The sequence below is a fragment of the Salmo salar genome, chromosome ssa09 (assembly GCF_905237065.1).
Source record: "Salmo salar chromosome ssa09, Ssal_v3.1, whole genome shotgun sequence".
Lineage (NCBI taxonomy): Eukaryota > Metazoa > Chordata > Actinopteri > Salmoniformes > Salmonidae > Salmo > Salmo salar.
Genome location: NC_059450.1, coordinates 79554026 through 79571592, shown reverse-complemented (window position 1 = coordinate 79571592; position 17567 = coordinate 79554026). Strand labels below are relative to the sequence as shown.

Here is a 17567-nt window from a genome sequence, read left to right as displayed (position 1 = left end):
TCTCTGTTAATATGGTAGGTCTCTAAAACCCTCTCTGCTACTGTAGTAGGTCTCTAAAACCCTCTCTGCTAATCTGGTAGGTCTCTAAAACCCTCTCTGTTAATATGGTAGTTCTCTAAAACCCTCTCTGCTACTGTAGTAGGTCTCTAAAACCCTCTCTGCTAATCTGGTAGGTCTCTAAAACCCTCTCTGTTAATATGGTAGTTCTCTAAAACCCTCTCTGCTACTGTAGTAGGTCTCTAAAACCCTCTCTGCTAATCTGGTAGGTCTCTAAAACCCTCTCTGCTAACTGTGTAGGTCTCTAAAACCCACTCTGCTATCTGTAGTAGGTCTCTAAAACCCTCTCTGCTAATCTGGTAGGTCTCTAAAACCCTCTCTGTTAATCTGGTAGGTCTCTAAAACCCTCTCTGCTACTGTAGTAGGTCTCTAAAACCCTCTCTGCTAATCTGGTAGGTCTCTAAAACCCTCTCTGCTAATCTGGTAGGTCTCTAAAACCCTCTCTGCTACTGTAGTAGGTCTCTAAAACCCTCTCTGCTAATCTGGTAGGTCTCTAAAACCCTCTCTGTTAATATGGTAGGTCTCTAAAACCCTCTCTGCTACTGTAGTAGGTCTCTAAAACCCACTACGCTAATCTGGTAGGTCTCTAAAACCCTCTCTGCTAATCTGGTAGGTCTCTAAATCCCTCTCTGTTAATCTGGTAGGTCTCTAAAACCCTCTCTGCTACTGTAGTAGGTCTCTAAAACCCTCTCTGCTAATCTGGTAGGTCTCTAAAACCCTCTCTGTTAATATGGTAGTTCTCTAAAACCCTCTCTGCTACTGTAGTAGGTCTCTAAAACCCTCTATGCTAATCTGGTAGGTCTCTAAAACCCTCTCTGCTAATCTGGTAGGTCTCTAAATCCCTCTCTGTTAATCTGGTAGGTCTCTAAAACCCTCTCTGCTAATCTGGTAGGTCTCTAAAACCCTCTCTGCTAATCTGGTAGGTCTCTAAAACCCTCTCTGTTAATATGGTAGTTCTCTAAAACCATCTCTGCTACTGTAGTAGGTCTCTAAAACCCTCTCTGCTAATCTGGTAGGTCTCTAAAACCCTCTCTGCTAATATGGTAGTTCTCTAAAACCCTCTCTGCTATCTGGTAGGTCTCTAAAACCCTCTCTGCTAATCTGGTAGGTCTCTAAAACCCTCTCTGCTACTGTAGTAGGTCTCTAAAACCCACTCTGCTAATCTGGTAGGTCTCTAAAACCCTCTCTGCTAATCTGGTAGGTCTCTAAATCCCTCTCTGTTAATCTGGTAGGTCTCTAAAACCCTCTCTGCTACTGTAGTAGGTCTCTAAAACCCTCTCTGCTAATCTGGTAGGTCTCTAAAACCCTCTCTGCTAATATGGTAGGTCTCTAAAACCCTCTCTGCTACTGTAGTAGGTCTCTAAAACCCTCTCTGCTAATCTGGTAGGTCTCTAAAACCCTCTCTGTTAATATGGTAGGTCTCTAAAACCCTCTATGCTACTGTAGTCGGTCTCTAAAACCCACTCTGCTAATCTGGTAGGTCTCTAAAACCCTCTCTGCTAATCTGGTAGGTCTCTAAATCCCTCTCTGTTAATCTGGTAGGTCTCTAAAACCCTCTCTGCTACTGTAGTAGGTCTCTAAAACCCTCTCTGCTAATCTGGTAGGTCTCTAAAACCCTCTCTGCTAATCTGGTAGGTCTCTAAAACCCTCTCTGCTACTGTAGTAGGTCTCTAAAACCCTCTCTGCTAATCTGGTAGGTCTCTAAAACCCTCTCTGTTAATATGGTAGGTCTCTAAAACCCTCTCTGCTACTGTAGTCGGTCTCTAAAACCCACTCTGCTAATCTGGTAGGTCTCTAAAACCCTCTCTGCTAATCTGGTAGGTCTCTAAATCCCTCTCTGTTAATCTGGTAGGTCTCTAAAACCCTCTCTGCTACTGTAGTAGGTCTCTAAAACCCTCTCTGCTAATCTGGTAGGTCTCTAAAACCCTCTCTGCTAATCTGGTAGGTCTCTAAAACCCTCTCTGCTAATCTGGTAGGTCTCTAAAACCCTCTCTGCTAATCTGGTAGGTCTCTAAAACCCTCTCTGCTACTGTAGTAGGTCTCTAAAACCCTCTCTGCTAATCTGGTAGGTCTCTAAAACCCTCTCTGCTAATCTGGTAGGTCTCTAAAACCCTCTCTGCTAATCTGGTAGGTCTCTAAAACCCTCTCTGCTAATCTGGTAGGTCTCTAAAACCCTCTCTGCTAATCTGGTAGGTCTCTAAAACCCTCTCTGCTACTGTAGTAGGTCTCTAAAACCCTCTCTGCTAATCTGGTAGGTCTCTAAAACCCTCTCTGCTAATCTGGTAGGTCTCTAAAACCCTCTCTGTTAATATGGTAGTTCTCTAAAACCCTCTCTGCTACTGTAGTAGGTCTCTAAAACCCTCTCTGCTAATCTGGTAGGTCTCTAAAACCCTCTCTGTTAATATGGTAGTTCTCTAAAACCCTCTCTGCTACTGTAGTAGGTCTCTAAAACCCTCTCTGCTAATCTGGTAGGTCTCTAAAACCCTCTCTGTTAATATGGTAGTTCTCTAAAACCCTCTCTGCTACTGTAGTAGGTCTCTAAAACCCTCTCTGCTAATATGGTAGGTCTCTAAAACCCTCTCTGCTACTGGTAGGTCTCTAAAACCCACTCTGCTAATCTGTGTAGGTCTCTAAAACCCTCTCTGCTAATCTGGTAGGTCTCTAAATCCCTCTCTGTTAATCTGGTAGGTCTCTAAAACCCTCTCTGCTACTGTAGTAGGTCTCTAAAACCCTCTCTGCTAATCTGGTAGCTCTCTAAAACCCTCTCTGCTAATCTGGTAGGTCTCTAAAACCCTCTCTGCTACTGTAGTAGGTCTCTAAAACCCTCTCTGCTAATCTGGTAGGTCTCTAAAACCCTCTCTGTTAATATGGTAGGTCTCTAAAACCCTCTATGCTACTGTAGTAGGTCTCTAAAACCCACTCTGCTAATCTGGTAGGTCTCTAAAACCCTCTCTGCTAATCTGGTAGGTCTCTAAATCCCTCTCTGTTAATCTGGTAGGTCTCTAAAACCCTCTCTGCTACTGTAGTAGGTCTCTAAAACCCTCTCTGCTAATCTGGTAGGTCTCTAAAACCCTCTCTGCTAATCTGGTAGGTCTCTAAAACCCTCTCTGCTACTGTAGTAGGTCTCTAAAACCCTCTCTGCTAATCTGGTAGGTCTCTAAAACCCTCTCTGCTAATCTGGTAGGTCTCTAAAACCCTCTCTGTTAATATGGTAGTTCTCTAAAACCCTCTCTGCTACTGTAGTAGGTCTCTAAAACCCTCTCTGCTAATCTGGTAGGTCTCTAAAACCCTCTCTGTTAATATGGTAGGTCTCTAAAACCCTCTCTGCTACTGTAGTAGGTCTCTAAAACCCTCTCTGCCAATCTGGTAGGTCTCTAAAACCCTCTCTGTTAATATGGTAGTTCTCTAAAACCCTCTCTGCTACTGTAGTAGGTCTCTAAAACCCTCTCTGCTAATCTGGTAGGTCTCTAAAACCCTCTATGCTACTGTAGTAGGTCTCTAAAACCCACTCTGCTAATCTGGTAGGTCTCTAAAACCCTCTCTGCTAATCTGGTAGGTCTCTAAATCCCTCTCTGTTAATCTGGTAGGTCTCTAAAACCCTCTCTGCTACTGTAGTAGGTCTCTAAAACTCTCTCTGCTAATCTGGTAGCTCTCTAAAACCCTCTCTGCTAATCTGGTAGGTCTCTAAAACCCTCTCTGCTACTGTAGTAGGTCTCTAAAACCCTCTCTGCTAATCTGGTAGGTCTCTAAAACCCTCTCTGTTAATATGGTAGGTCTCTAAAACCCTCTATGCTACTGTAGTAGGTCTCTAAAACCCACTCTGCTAATCTGGTAGGTCTCTAAACCCTCTCTGCTAATCTGGTAGGTCTCTAAATCCCTCTCTGTTAATCTGGTAGGTCTCTAAAACCCTCTCTGCTACTGTAGTAGGTCTCTAAAACCCTCTCTGCTAATCTGGTAGGTCTCTAAAACCCTCTCTGCTAATCTGGTAGGTCTCTAAAACCCTCTCTGCTACTGTAGTAGGTCTCTAAAACCCTCTCTGCTAATCTGGTAGGTCTCTAAAACCCTCTCTGTTAATATGGTAGGTCTCTAAAACCCTCTATGCTACTGTAGTCTGTCTCTAAAACCTACTCTGCTAATCTGGTAGGTCTCTAAAACCCTCTCTGCTAATCTGGTAGGTCTCTAAATCCCTCTCTGTTAATCTGGTAGGTCTCTAAAACCCTCTCTGCTACTGTAGTAGGTCTCTAAAACCCTCTCTGCTAATCTGGTAGGTGTCTAAAACCCTCTCTGCTAATCTGGTAGGTCTCTAAAACCCTCTCTGCTACTGTAGTAGGTCTCTAAAACCCTCTCTGCTAATCTGGTAGGTCTCTAAAACCCTCTCTGTTAATATGGTAGGTCTCTAAAACCCTCTATGCTACTGTAGTAGGTCTCTAAAACCCACTCTGCTAATCTGGTAGGTCTCTAAAACCCTCTCTGCTAATCTGGTAGGTCTCTAAATCCCTCTCTGTTAATCTGGTAGGTCTCTAAAACCCTCTCTGCTACTGTAGTAGGTCTCTAAAACCCTCTCTGCTAATCTGTGTAGGTCTCTAAAACCCTCTCTCATAATCTGGTAGGTCTCTAAAACCCACTCTGCTAATCTGGTAGGTCTCTAAAACCCTCTCTGCTACTGTAGTAGGTCTCTAAAACTCTCTCTGCTAATCTGGTAGGTCTCTAAATCCCTCTCTGTTAATCTGGTAGGTCTCTAAAACCCTCTCTGCTACTGTAGTAGGTCTCTAAAACCCTCTCTGCTAATCTGGTAGGTCTCTAAAACCCTCTCTGCTAATCTGGTAGGTCTCTAAAACCCTCTCTGTTAATATGGTAGTTCTCTAAAACCATCTCTGCTACTGTAGTAGGTCTCTAAAACCCTCTCTGCTAATCTGGTAGGTCTCTAAAACCCTCTCTGTTAATATGGTAGTTCTCTAAAACCCTCTCTGCTACTGTAGTAGGTCTCTAAAACCCTCTCTGCCAATCTGGTAGGTCTCTAAAACCCTCTCTGTTAATATGGTAGTTCTCTAAAACCCTCTCTGCTACTGTAGTAGGTCTCTAAAACCCTCTCTGTTAATATGGTAGGTCTCTAAAACCCTCTATGCTACTGTAGTAGGTCTCTAAAACCCACTCTGCTAATCTGTTAGGTCTCTAAAACCCTCTCTGCTAATCTGGTAGGTCTCTAAATCCCTCTCTGTTAATCTGGTAGGTCTCTAAAACCCTCTCTGCTACTGTAGTAGGTCTCTAAAACTCTCTCTGCTAATCTGGTAGCTCTCTAAAACCCTCTCTGCTAATCTGGTAGGTCTCTAAAACCCTCTCTGCTACTGTAGTAGGTCTCTAAAACCCTCTCTGCTAATCTGGTAGGTCTCTAAAACCCTCTCTGTTAATATGGTAGGTCTCTAAAACCCTCTATGCTACTGTAGTAGGTCTCTAAAACCCACTCTGCTAATCTGGTAGGTCTCTAAACCCTCTCTGCTAATCTGGTAGGTCTCTAAATCCCTCTCTGTTAATCTGGTAGGTCTCTAAAACCCTCTCTCCTACTGTAGTAGGTCTCTAAAACCCTCTCTGCTAATCTGGTAGGTCTCTAAAACCCTCTCTGCTAATCTGGTAGGTCTCTAAAACCCTCTCTGCTACTGTACTAGGTCTCTAAAACCCTCTCTGCTAATCTGGTAGGTCTCTAAAACCCTCTCTGTTAATATGGTAGGTCTCTAAAACCCTCTATGCTACTGTAGTCGGTCTCTAAAACCTACTCTGCTAATCTGGTAGGTCTCTAAAACCCTCTCTGCTAATCTGGTAGGTCTCTAAATCCCTCTCTGTTAATCTGGTAGGTCTCTAAAACCCTCTCTGCTACTGTAGTAGGTCTCTAAAACCCTCTCTGCTAATCTGGTAGGTCTCTAAAACGCTCTCTGCTAATCTGGTAGGTCTCTAAAACCTTCTCTGCTACTGTAGTAGGTCTCTAAAACCCTCTTTGCTAATCTGGTAGGTCTCTAAAACCCTCTCTGTTAATATGGTAGGTCTCTAAAACCCTCTATGCTACTGTAGTAGGTCTCTAAAACCCACTCTGCTAATCTGGTAGGTCTCTAAAACCCTCTCTGTTAATATGGTAGGTCTCTAAAACCCTCTATGCTACTGTAGTAGGTCTCTAAAACCCACTACGCTAATCTGGTAGGTCTCTAAAACCCTCTCTGCTAATCTGGTAGGTCTCTAAATCCCTCTCTGTTAATCTGGTAGGTCTCTAAAACCCTCTCTGCTACTGTAGTAGGTCTCTAAAACCCTCTCTGCTAATCTGGTAGGTCTCTAAAACCCTCTCTGCTAATCTGGTAGTTCTCTAAAACCATCTCTGCTACTGTAGTAGGTCTCTAAAACCCTCTCTGCTAATCTGGTAGGTCTCTAAAACCCTCTCTGTTAATATGGTAGTTCTCTAAAACCCTCTCTGCTACTGTAGTAGGTCTCTAAAACCCTCTCTGCCAATCTGGTAGGTCTCTAAAACCCTCTCTGTTAATATGGTAGTTCTCTAAAACCCTCTCTGCTACTGTAGTAGGTCTCTAAAACCCTCTCTGCTAATCTGGTAGGTCTCTAAAACCCTCTCTGTTAATATGGTAGGTCTCTAAAACCCTCTATGCTACTGTAGTAGGTCTCTAAAACCCTCTCTGCTAATCTGGTAGGTCTCTAAATCACTCTCTGTTAATCTGGTAGGTCTCTAAAACCCTCTCTGCTACTGTAGTAGGTCTCTAAAACTCTCTCTGCTAATCTGGTAGGTCTCTAAAACCCTCTCTGCTAATCTGGTAGGTCTCTAAAACCCTCTCTGCTAATCTGGTAGGTCTCTAAAACCCTCTCTGTTAATATGGTAGGTCTCTAAAACCCTCTATGCTACTGTAGTAGGTCTCTAAAACCCACTCTGCTAATCTGGTAGGTCTCTAAACCCTCTCTGCTAATCTGGTAGGTCTCTAAATCCCTCTCTGTTAATCTGGTAGGGCTCTAAAACCCTCTCTGCTACTGTAGTAGGTCTCTAAAACCCTCTCTGCTAATCTTGTAGGTCTCTAAAACCCTCTCTGCTAATCTGGTAGGTCTCTAAAACCCTCTCTGCTACTGTAGTAGGTCTCTAAAACCCTCTCTGCTAATCTGGTAGGTCTCTAAAACCCTCTCTGTTAATATGGTAGGTCTCTAAAACCCTCTATGCTACTGTAGTCTGTCTCTAAAACCTACTCTGCTAATCTGGTAGGTCTCTAAAACCCTCTCTGCTAATCTGGTATGTCTCTAAATCCCTCTCTGTTAATCTGGTAGGTCTCTAAAACCCTCTCTGCTACTGTAGTAGGTCTCTAAAACCCTCTCTGCTAATCTGGTAGGTCTCTAAAACCCTCTCTGCTAATCTGGTAGGGCTCTAAAACCCTCTCTGCTACTGTAGTAGGTCTCTAAAACCCTCTCTGCTAATCTGGTAGGTCTCTAAAACCCTCTCTGTTAATATGGTAGGTCTCTAAAACCCTCTATGCTACTGTAGTAGGTCTCTAAAACCCACTCTGCTAATCTGGTAGGTCTCTAAAACCCTCTCTGCTAATCTGGTAGGTCTCTAAATCTCTCTCTGTTAATCTGGTAGGTCTCTAAAACCCTCTCTGCTACTGTAGTAGGTCTCTAAAACCCTCTCTCATAATCTGGTAGGTCTCTAAAACCCACTCTGCTAATCTGGTAGGTCTCTAAATCACTCTCTGTTAATCTGGTAGGTCTCTAAAACCCTCTCTGCTACTGTAGTAGGTCTCTAAAACTCTCTCTGCTAATCTGGTAGGTCTCTAAATCCCTCTCTGTTAATCTGGTAGGTCTCTAAAACCCTCTCTGCTACTGTAGTAGGTCTCTAAAACCCTCTCTGCTAATCTGGTAGGTCTCTAAAACCCTCTCTGCTAATCTGGTAGGTCTCTAAAACCCTCTCTGTTAATATGGTAGTTCTCTAAAACCATCTCTGCTACTGTAGTAGGTCTCTAAAACCCTCTCTGCTAATCTGGTAGGTCTCTAAAACCCTCTCTGTTAATATGGTAGTTCTCTAAAACCCTCTCTGCTACTGTAGTAGGTCTCTAAAACCCTCTCTGCTAATCTGGTAGGTCTCTAAAACCCTCTCTGTTAATATGGTAGGTCTCTAAAACCCTCTCTGCTACTGTAGTAGGTCTCTAAAACCCTCTCTGCTAATCTGGTAGGTCTCTAAAACCCTCTCTGTTAATATGGTAGGTCTCTAAAACCCTCTCTGCTAATCTGGTAGGTCTCTAAAACCCTCTCTGTTAATATGGTAGGTCTCTAAAACCCTCTATGCTACTGTAGTAGGTCTCTAAAACCCACTCTGCTAATCTGGTAGGTCTCTAAACCCTCTCTGCTAATCTGGTAGGTCTCTAAATCCCTCTCTGTTAATCTGGTAGGTCTCTAAAACCCTCTCTGCTACTGTAGTAGGTCTCTAAAACCCTCTCTGCTAATCTGGTAGGTCTCTAAAACCCTCTCTGCTAATCTGGTAGGTCTCTAAAACCCTCTCTGCTACTGTAGTAGGTCTCTAAAACCCTCTCTGCTAATCTGGTAGGTCTCTAAAACCCTCTCTGTTAATATGGTAGGTCTCTAAAACCCTCTATGCTACTGTAGTCTGTCTCTAAAACCTACTCTGCTAATCTGGTAGGTCTCTAATACCCTCTCTGCTAATCTGGTAGGTCTCTAAATCCCTCTCTGTTAATATGGTAGTTCTCTAAAACCCTCTCTGCTACTGTAGTAGGTCTCTAAAACCCTCTCTGCCAATCTGGTAGGTCTCTAAAACCCTCTCTGTTAATATGGTAGTTCTCTAAAACCCTCTCTGCTACTGTAGTAGGTCTCTAAAACCCTCTCTGTTAATATGGTAGGTCTCTAAAACCCTCTATGCTACTGTAGTAGGTCTCTAAAACCCACTCTGCTAATCTGTTAGGTCTCTAAAACCCTCTCTGCTAATCTGGTAGGTCTCTAAATCCCTCTCTGTTAATCTGGTAGGTCTCTAAAACCCTCTCTGCTACTGTAGTAGGTCTCTAAAACTCTCTGCTAATCTGGTAGCTCTCTAAAACCCTCTCTGCTAATCTGATAGGTCTCTAAAACCCTCTCTGCTACTGTAGTAGGTCTCTAAAACCCTCTCTGCTAATCTGGTAGGTCTCTAAAACCCTCTCTGTTAATATGGTAGGTCTCTAAAACCCTCTATGCTACTGTAGTAGGTCTCTAAAACCCACTCTGCTAATCTGGTAGGTCTCTAAACCCTCTCTGCTAATCTGGTAGGTCTCTAAATCCCTCTCTGTTAATCTGGTAGGTCTCTAAAACCCTCTCTCCTACTGTAGTAGGTCTCTAAAACCCTCTCTGCTAATCTGGTAGGTCTCTAAAACCCTCTCTGCTAATCTGGTAGGTCTCTAAAACCCTCTCTGCTACTGTACTAGGTCTCTAAAACCCTCTCTGCTAATCTGGTAGGTCTCTAAAACCCTCTCTGTTAATATGGTAGGTCTCTAAAACCCTCTATGCTACTGTAGTCGGTCTCTAAAACCTACTCTGCTAATCTGGTAGGTCTCTAAAACCCTCTCTGCTAATCTGGTAGGTCTCTAAATCCCTCTCTGTTAATCTGGTAGGTCTCTAAAACCCTCTCTGCTACTGTAGTAGGTCTCTAAAACCCTCTCTGCTAATCTGGTAGGTCTCTAAAACGCTCTCTGCTAATCTGGTAGGTCTCTAAAACCCTCTCTGCTACTGTAGTAGGTCTCTAAAACCCTCTTTGCTAATCTGGTAGGTCTCTAAAACCCTCTCTGTTAATATGGTAGGTCTCTAAAACCCTCTATGCTACTGTAGTAGGTCTCTAAAACCCACTCTGCTAATCTGGTAGGTCTCTAAAACCCTCTCTGTTAATATGGTAGGTCTCTAAAACCCTCTATTCTACTGTAGTAGGTCTCTAATACCCACTACGCTAATCTGTTAGGTCTCTAAAACCCTCTCTGCTAATCTGGTAGGTCTCTAAATCCCTCTCTGTTAATCTGGTAGGTCTCTAAAACCCTCTCTGCTACTGTAGTAGGTCTCTAAAACCCTCTCTGCTAATCTGGTAGGTCTCTAAAACCCTCTCTGCTAATCTGGTAGTTCTCTAAAACCATCTCTGCTACTGTAGTAGGTCTCTAAAACCCTCTCTGCTAATCTGGTAGGTCTCTAAAACCCTCTCTGTTAATATGGTAGTTCTCTAAAACCCTCTCTGCTACTGTAGTAGGTCTCTAAAACCCTCTATGCCAATCTGGTAGGTCTCTAAAACCCTCTCTGTTAATATGGTAGTTCTCTAAAACCCTCTCTGCTACTGTAGTAGGTCTCTAAAACCCTCTCTGCTAATCTGGTAGGTCTCTAAAACCCTCTCTGTTAATATGGTAGGTCTCTAAAACCCTCTATGCTACTGTAGTAGGTCTCTAAAAGCCTCTCTGCTAATCTGGTAGGTCTCTAAATCACTCTCTGTTAATCTGGTAGGTCTCTAAAACCCTCTCTGCTACTGTAGTAGGTCTCTAAAACTCTCTCTGCTAATCTGGTAGGTCTCTAAAACCCTCTCTGCTAATCTGGTAGGTCTCTAAAACCCTCTCTGCTAATCTGGTAGGTCTCTAAAACCCTCTCTGTTAATATGGTAGGTCTCTAAAACCCTCTATGCTACTGTAGTAGGTCTCTAAAACCCACTCTGCTAATCTGGTAGGTCTCTAAACCCTCTCTGCTAATCTGGTAGGTCTCTAAATCCCTCTCTGTTAATCTGGTAGGGCTCTAAAACCCTCTCTGCTACTGTAGTAGGTCTCTAAAACCCTCTCTGCTAATCTTGTAGGTCTCTAAAACCCTCTCTGCTAATCTGGTAGGTCTCTAAAACCCTCTCTGCTACTGTAGTAGGTCTCTAAAACCCTCTCTGCTAATCTGGTAGGTCTCTAAAACCCTCTCTGTTAATATGGTAGGTCTCTAAAACCCTCTATGCTACTGTAGTCTGTCTCTAAAACCTACTCTGCTAATCTGGTAGGTCTCTAAAACCCTCTCTGCTAATCTGGTATGTCTCTAAATCCCTCTCTGTTAATCTGGTAGGTCTCTAAAACCCTCTCTGCTACTGTAGTAGGTCTCTAAAACCCTCTCTGCTAATCTGGTAGGTCTCTAAAACCCTCTCTGCTAATCTGGTAGGGCTCTAAAACCCTCTCTGCTACTGTAGTAGGTCTCTAAAACCCTCTCTGCTAATCTGGTAGGTCTCTAAAACCCTCTCTGTTAATATGGTAGGTCTCTAAAACCCTCTATGCTACTGTAGTAGGTCTCTAAAACCCACTCTGCTAATCTGGTAGGTCTCTAAAACCCTCTCTGCTAATCTGGTAGGTCTCTAAATCTCTCTCTGTTAATCTGGTAGGTCTCTAAAACCCTCTCTGCTACTGTAGTAGGTCTCTAAAACCCTCTCTCATAATCTGGTAGGTCTCTAAAACCCACTCTGCTAATCTGGTAGGTCTCTAAATCACTCTCTGTTAATCTGGTAGGTCTCTAAAACCCTCTCTGCTACTGTAGTAGGTCTCTAAAACTCTCTCTGCTAATCTGGTAGGTCTCTAAATCCCTCTCTGTTAATCTGGTAGGTCTCTAAAACCCTCTCTGCTACTGTAGTAGGTCTCTAAAACCCTCTCTGCTAATCTGGTAGGTCTCTAAAACCCTCTCTGCTAATCTGGTAGGTCTCTAAAACCCTCTCTGTTAATATGGTAGTTCTCTAAAACCATCTCTGCTACTGTAGTAGGTCTCTAAAACCCTCTCTGCTAATCTGGTAGGTCTCTAAAACCCTCTCTGTTAATATGGTAGTTCTCTAAAACCCTCTCTGCTACTGTAGTAGGTCTCTAAAACCCTCTCTGCCAATCTGGTAGGTCTCTAAAACCCTTTCTGTTAATATGGTAGTTCTCTAAAACCCTCTCTGCTACTGTAGTAGGTCTCTAAAACCCTCTCTGCTAATCTGGTAGGTCTCTAAAACCCTCTCTGTTAATATGGTAGGTCTCTAAAACCCTCTATGCTACTGTAGTAGGTCTCTAAAAGCCTCTCTGCTAATCTGGTAGGTCTCTAAATCACTCTCTGTTAATCTGGTAGGTCTCTAAAACCCTCTCTGCTACTGTAGTAGGTCTCTAAAACTCTCTCTGCTAATCTGGTAGGTCTCTAAAACCCTCTCTGCTAATCTGTTAGGTCTCTAAAACCCTCTCTGCTAATCTGGTAGGTCTCTAAAACCCTCTCTGTTAATATGGTAGGTCTCTAAAACCCTCTATGCTACTGTAGTAGGTCTCTAAAACCCACTCTGCTAATCTGGTAGGTCTCTAAACCCTCTCTGCTAATCTGGTAGGTCTCTAAATCCCTCTCTGTTAATCTGGTAGGGCTCTAAAACCCTCTCTGCTACTGTAGTAGGTCTCTAAAACCCTCTCTGCTAATCTGGTAGGTCTCTAAAACCCTCTCTGCTAATCTGGTAGGTCTCTAAAACCCTCTCTGCTACTGTAGTAGGTCTCTAAAACCCTCTCTGCTAATCTGGTAGGTCTCTAAAACCCTCTCTGTTAATATGGTAGGTCTCTAAAACCCTCTCTGCTACTGTAGTAGGTCTCTAAAACCCTCTCTGCTAATCTGGTAGGTCTCTAAAACCCTCTCTGTTAATATGGTAGGTCTCTAAAACCCTCTCTGCTAATCTGGTAGGTCTCTAAAACCCTCTCTGTTAATATGGTAGGTCTCTAAAACCCTCTATGCTACTGTAGTAGGTCTCTAAAACCCACTCTGCTAATCTGGTAGGTCTCTAAACCCTCTCTGCTAATCTGGTAGGTCTCTAAATCCCTCTCTGTTAATCTGGTAGGGCTCTAAAACCCTCTCTGCTACTGTAGTAGGTCTCTAAAACCCTCTCTGCTAATCTGGTAGGTCTCTAAAACCCTCTCTGCTAATCTGGTAGGTCTCTAAAACCCTCTCTGCTACTGTAGTAGGTCTCTAAAACCCTCTCTGCTAATCTGGTAGGTCTCTAAAACCCTCTCTGTTAATATGGTAGGTCTCTAAAACCCTCTATGCTACTGTAGTCTGTCTCTAAAACCTACTCTGCTAATCTGGTAGGTCTCTAATACCCTCTCTGCTAATCTGGTAGGTCTCTAAATCCCTCTCTGTTAATCTGGTAGGTCTCTAAAACCCTCTCTGCTACTGTAGTAGGTCTCTAAAACCCTCTCTGCTAATCTGGTAGGTCTCTAAAACCCTCTCTGCTAATCTGGTAGGTCTCTAAAACCCTCTCTGCTACTGTAGTAGGTCTCTAAAACCCTCTCTGCTAATGTGTTAGGTCTCTAAAACCCTCTCTGCTAATATGGTAGGTCTCTAAAACCCTCTATGCTACTGTAGTAGGTCTCTAAAACCCACTCTGCTAATCTGGTAGGTCTCTAAAACCCTCTCTGCTAATCTGGTAGGACTCTAAATCCCTCTCTGTTAATCTGGTAGGTCTCTAAAACCCTCTCTGCTACTGTAGTAGGTCTCTAAAACCCTCTCTCATAATCTGGTAGGTCTCTAAAACCCTCTCTGCTAATCTGGTAGGTCTCTAAAACCCTCTCTGTTAATATGGTAGGTCTCTAAAACCCTCTCTGCTAGTGTAGTAGATCTCTAAAACCCTCTCTGCTACTGTTGTAGGTCCCTGCTACTCTAGTAGGTCTCTAAAACCCTCTTTGTTACTCTACTTGGTCTCTAAAAACCCATCCTTAGAAATCACACAGTTGTTTTTTCCTCCAACCAGCATTGATTGAGCGGTGTACGCCTCACTGATCTCTTTAATCATTCACATTCCTCCATTCAAAGAGAACGGGGGGATGAACAGACGAAACAGACAAAGAGGAAAGTGCAAGTTTGAGTGCCTATCTGTAGTCATCATGATGAGGCTGATTTCTTTCATCCTGGGCCGGGATTCATCCCTCCTGTTATCCTTCCTCCAGTTTGGGTCTATTTGTGCTGATCTCTCAGTGGTCCAGAGAGATGGGTATCACTATCCATCACATACTGCATGTTCTGTTCTGTACATCAACTAACAGGACTGTGTTGTGTTACTGTTTTCACAGGGAGCTGAGAAGCCCAAGCCCAGAAGTACACCTCTCAGGTAAGTGGCAGATCATGATGAACCCACAGCATTGTGTGGAAGTGTCACTGTAATGCATATTATTGCAATGCATGGTATTGGATTGTATTACATCCTGTTCTTTGCGTAAGGGGTTGCAAATTATCACTTCTGCACACAGATATGTAATCAGTAACTGTTTATATCACACTTCTTCAGATCATTGCTCTGTATAGTTTAATTACATGTATCTTTCTCCGGTGTGTTGTAATTGTAAAGATACATGATTTAGAGTGTGAAGATGACGTTTATCGTCAGCATATTGAAATTACTACACTGTAGAATTTAACAGAGAGGGAGAAAACAGGCTAAGTATAGAAATGTATAATTGCCTGCCGTATACACACACAACTACGAGGTGTGATCCAGTGGCTGTTCTTCATGAATAATAATCGTGTAGAAAAGTAGCACAGAGGATGTACTAAATTTAAATACTGCTAGCATTTTATTTTATCGGTTTAGATATTATATGACCCGCAGGCCTGAAGCAGTTTTTCTCCCCTGTGTGGAGCAGAGCAGAGCTGCGCGGGTTGACACCTTGTCGGGCTCCCCAGTCTGAGTGCATTAATATGCATGGAGCAGGAGAAGTATGGGTGTTCTATCATCTCTAATCATGGGAGTATTATGGCTGCTGTGTGAATGGGCTCATTAAGGAAGACAGCGTGAAACATGGCCTCCAGCTCTTTCTCAGAAAGTGACTCTGGGACTGGAGATGCTGCGAGCACTCCCCCGGCTATGCCACCCCTGGAACAACACACACACACACACACACTCATGTGTGTGCACACATACACGCATGCACACACGCGCACACACACACACACACACACACGCTCGCGCACCTACAGTGCCTTCAGAAATTATTCATACCTCTTAAATTATTGCCATTTTTTTTGTGTTACAGACGGATTTCAAAATGGATTAAATATATTTTTTTTTCTCACTCATCTACACACAATACCCCATATTGACAAAGTGAAAACATGTTTTTTGACATTTTTGCAAATTTATTGGAATATTAAATACAGAAAAAATTGATTTACATAAGTATTCACACACCTGAATCAATACATGTTAGAATCCCTTTTGGCAGTGATACAGCTGTGAGTCTCTAAGAGCTTTGCACACCTGGATTGTAAAATATTTGCAAATGTTTCTTTTTTAATTCTATAAGCTCTGTCAAGTTTGTTGTTGATCCTTGCAAGATAGCCATTTTTCAAGTCTTGCCATAGATTTTTAAGCCAATTTAAGTAAAAACTGTAACTAGGCCACTCAGGAACATTCAATCTTGTCTTGGTAAGCAACTCCAGTGTATATTTGGCTTTGAGTTTTAGGTGTCTGTTGGAACCAGGTTTTCCTGGTTAGCTCCATTCCATTTATTTTTTTATCCTGAAAAACTCCCCAGTCCTTAATAATTACAATAATACCCATAACATGATGCAGCCAACGCCATGTTTGAAAATATGAAAACTGGTATTCAATGATGTGTCGTGTTGGATTTGCCCCCAACATTTTTTGGCAGTTTTACTTTAGTGCCTTATTGCAAACAGGATGCATGTTTTGGAAAAGTTGTATTCTGTACAGGCTACATTCGTATCACTCTGTCATTTATGTTAGTATTGTGAAGTATCTACAATGTTGCTGATCCATCCTCAGTTTTGTCCTATCACAGCCATTAAACTCTGTAACTGTTTTAAAGTTACCATTAGCCTCATGGTGAAATTCCTGAGCAAATTCCTTCCTCTCCAGCAAATGAGTTAGGCAGGACACCTGTATCTTTATAGTGACTGGGTGTATTGATACACCTTCCAAATTGTAATAAATAACTGCAAAAAAAATTGTTTTACCCATCTACCAATAGGTGCCCTTCTTTGCGAGGCATTGGAAAACCTCCCTGGTCTTTGTGGTTGAATCTGTGTTTGAAATTCACTGCTCGACTGAGGGACCTAACAGATAATTGTGTGTGTGGGGTACAGAGATGGGGTAGTCATTTAAATATGATGTTAAATACTATTAATGCACACAGAGTGAGTCCATGCAAATTATTATGTGACTTGTTAAGCACATTTTTACTCCTGAACTTATTTAGGCTTACACATACACGCACACACACACACATATACAGTTGAAGTCGGAGGTTTACATACACCTTAGCCAAATACATTTAAACTCAGTTTTTCAACATTCCTGACATTTAATCCTCGTAAAAATGCCCTGTCTTAGGTCAGTTAGGATTACCACTTTATTTTAAGAATTTGAATGTCAGACAAATAGTAGAGAGAATGATTTATTTCAGCTTTTATTTCTTTCATCACATTCCCAGTGGGTCAGAAGTTTACATACTCTCAATTAGTATTTGGTAGCATTGCCTTTAAATTGTTTAACTTGGGTCAAACATCATTTCGGGTAGCCTTCCACAAGCTTCCCACAATAAGTTGGGTGAATTTTGGCCCATTCCTCCTGACAGAGCTGGTGTAACTGAGTCAGGTTTGTAGGCCTCCTTGCTCGCACACACTTTTTCAGTTCTGCCCACACATTTTCTATAGGATTGGGGTCAGGGCTTTGTGATGGCCACTCCAATACCTTGACTTTGCTGTCCTTAAGCCATTTTGCCACAACTTTGGAAGTATGCTTGGGGTCAATGTCCATTTGGAAGACTCATTTGCGTCCAAGCTTTAACTTCCTGACTCACGTCTTAATATGTTGCTTCACTATATCCACATAATTTTCCATCCTCATGTTGCCATCTATTTTGTGAAGTGCACCAGTCCCTCCTGCAGCAAAGCAACCCCACAATATGATGCTGCCACCCCCGTACTTCACGGTTGGGATGGTGTTCTTCGGCTTGCAAGCCTCCCCCTTTTTCCTCCAAACATAACGATGGTCATTATGGCCAAACAGTTCTATTTTTGTTTCATCAGACCAGAGGATATTTCTCCAAAAAGTATGATCTTTGTCCCCATGTGCAGTTGGAAACCATAGTCTGGCTTTTTTATGGCGGTTTTGGAGCAGTGGCTTCTTCCTTGCTGAGCGGCCTTTCAGGTTATGTCGATATAGGACTCGTTTTACTGTGGATATAGATACTTTTGTACCTGTTTCCTCCAGCATCTTCACAAGGTCCTTTGTTGTTGTTCTGGGATTGATTTGCACTTTTCGCACCAAGGCATGTTCATCTCTAGGAGACAGAACGCGTCTCCTTCCTGAGCGGTATGATGGCTGCGTGGTCCCATGTTGTTTATACTTGCGTACTATTGTTTGTACAGATGAACGTGGTACTTTCAGGCATTTGGAAATTGCTCCCATGGATGAACCAGACTTGTGGAGGTCTACAATTTTAAATACATCCACAGGTACACCTTCAATTGACTCAAATTATGTC

At 42.7% G+C, this 17567-nt stretch overlaps 1 protein-coding gene across 1 annotated transcript in view; it reads left to right on the top strand.

Annotated features, from left to right (window-relative positions):
- Positions 1 to 17567, top strand: part of LOC106611959 (AF4/FMR2 family member 2-like) — a 335934-nt gene that overhangs the window by 246547 nt on the left and 71820 nt on the right. The window contains exon 10 of the mRNA XM_014212678.2: positions 14133 to 14170. Within this exon, the coding sequence (XP_014068153.1) occupies positions 14133 to 14170 (38 nt within the window). The remainder of the gene's footprint in view (positions 1 to 14132; positions 14171 to 17567) is intronic.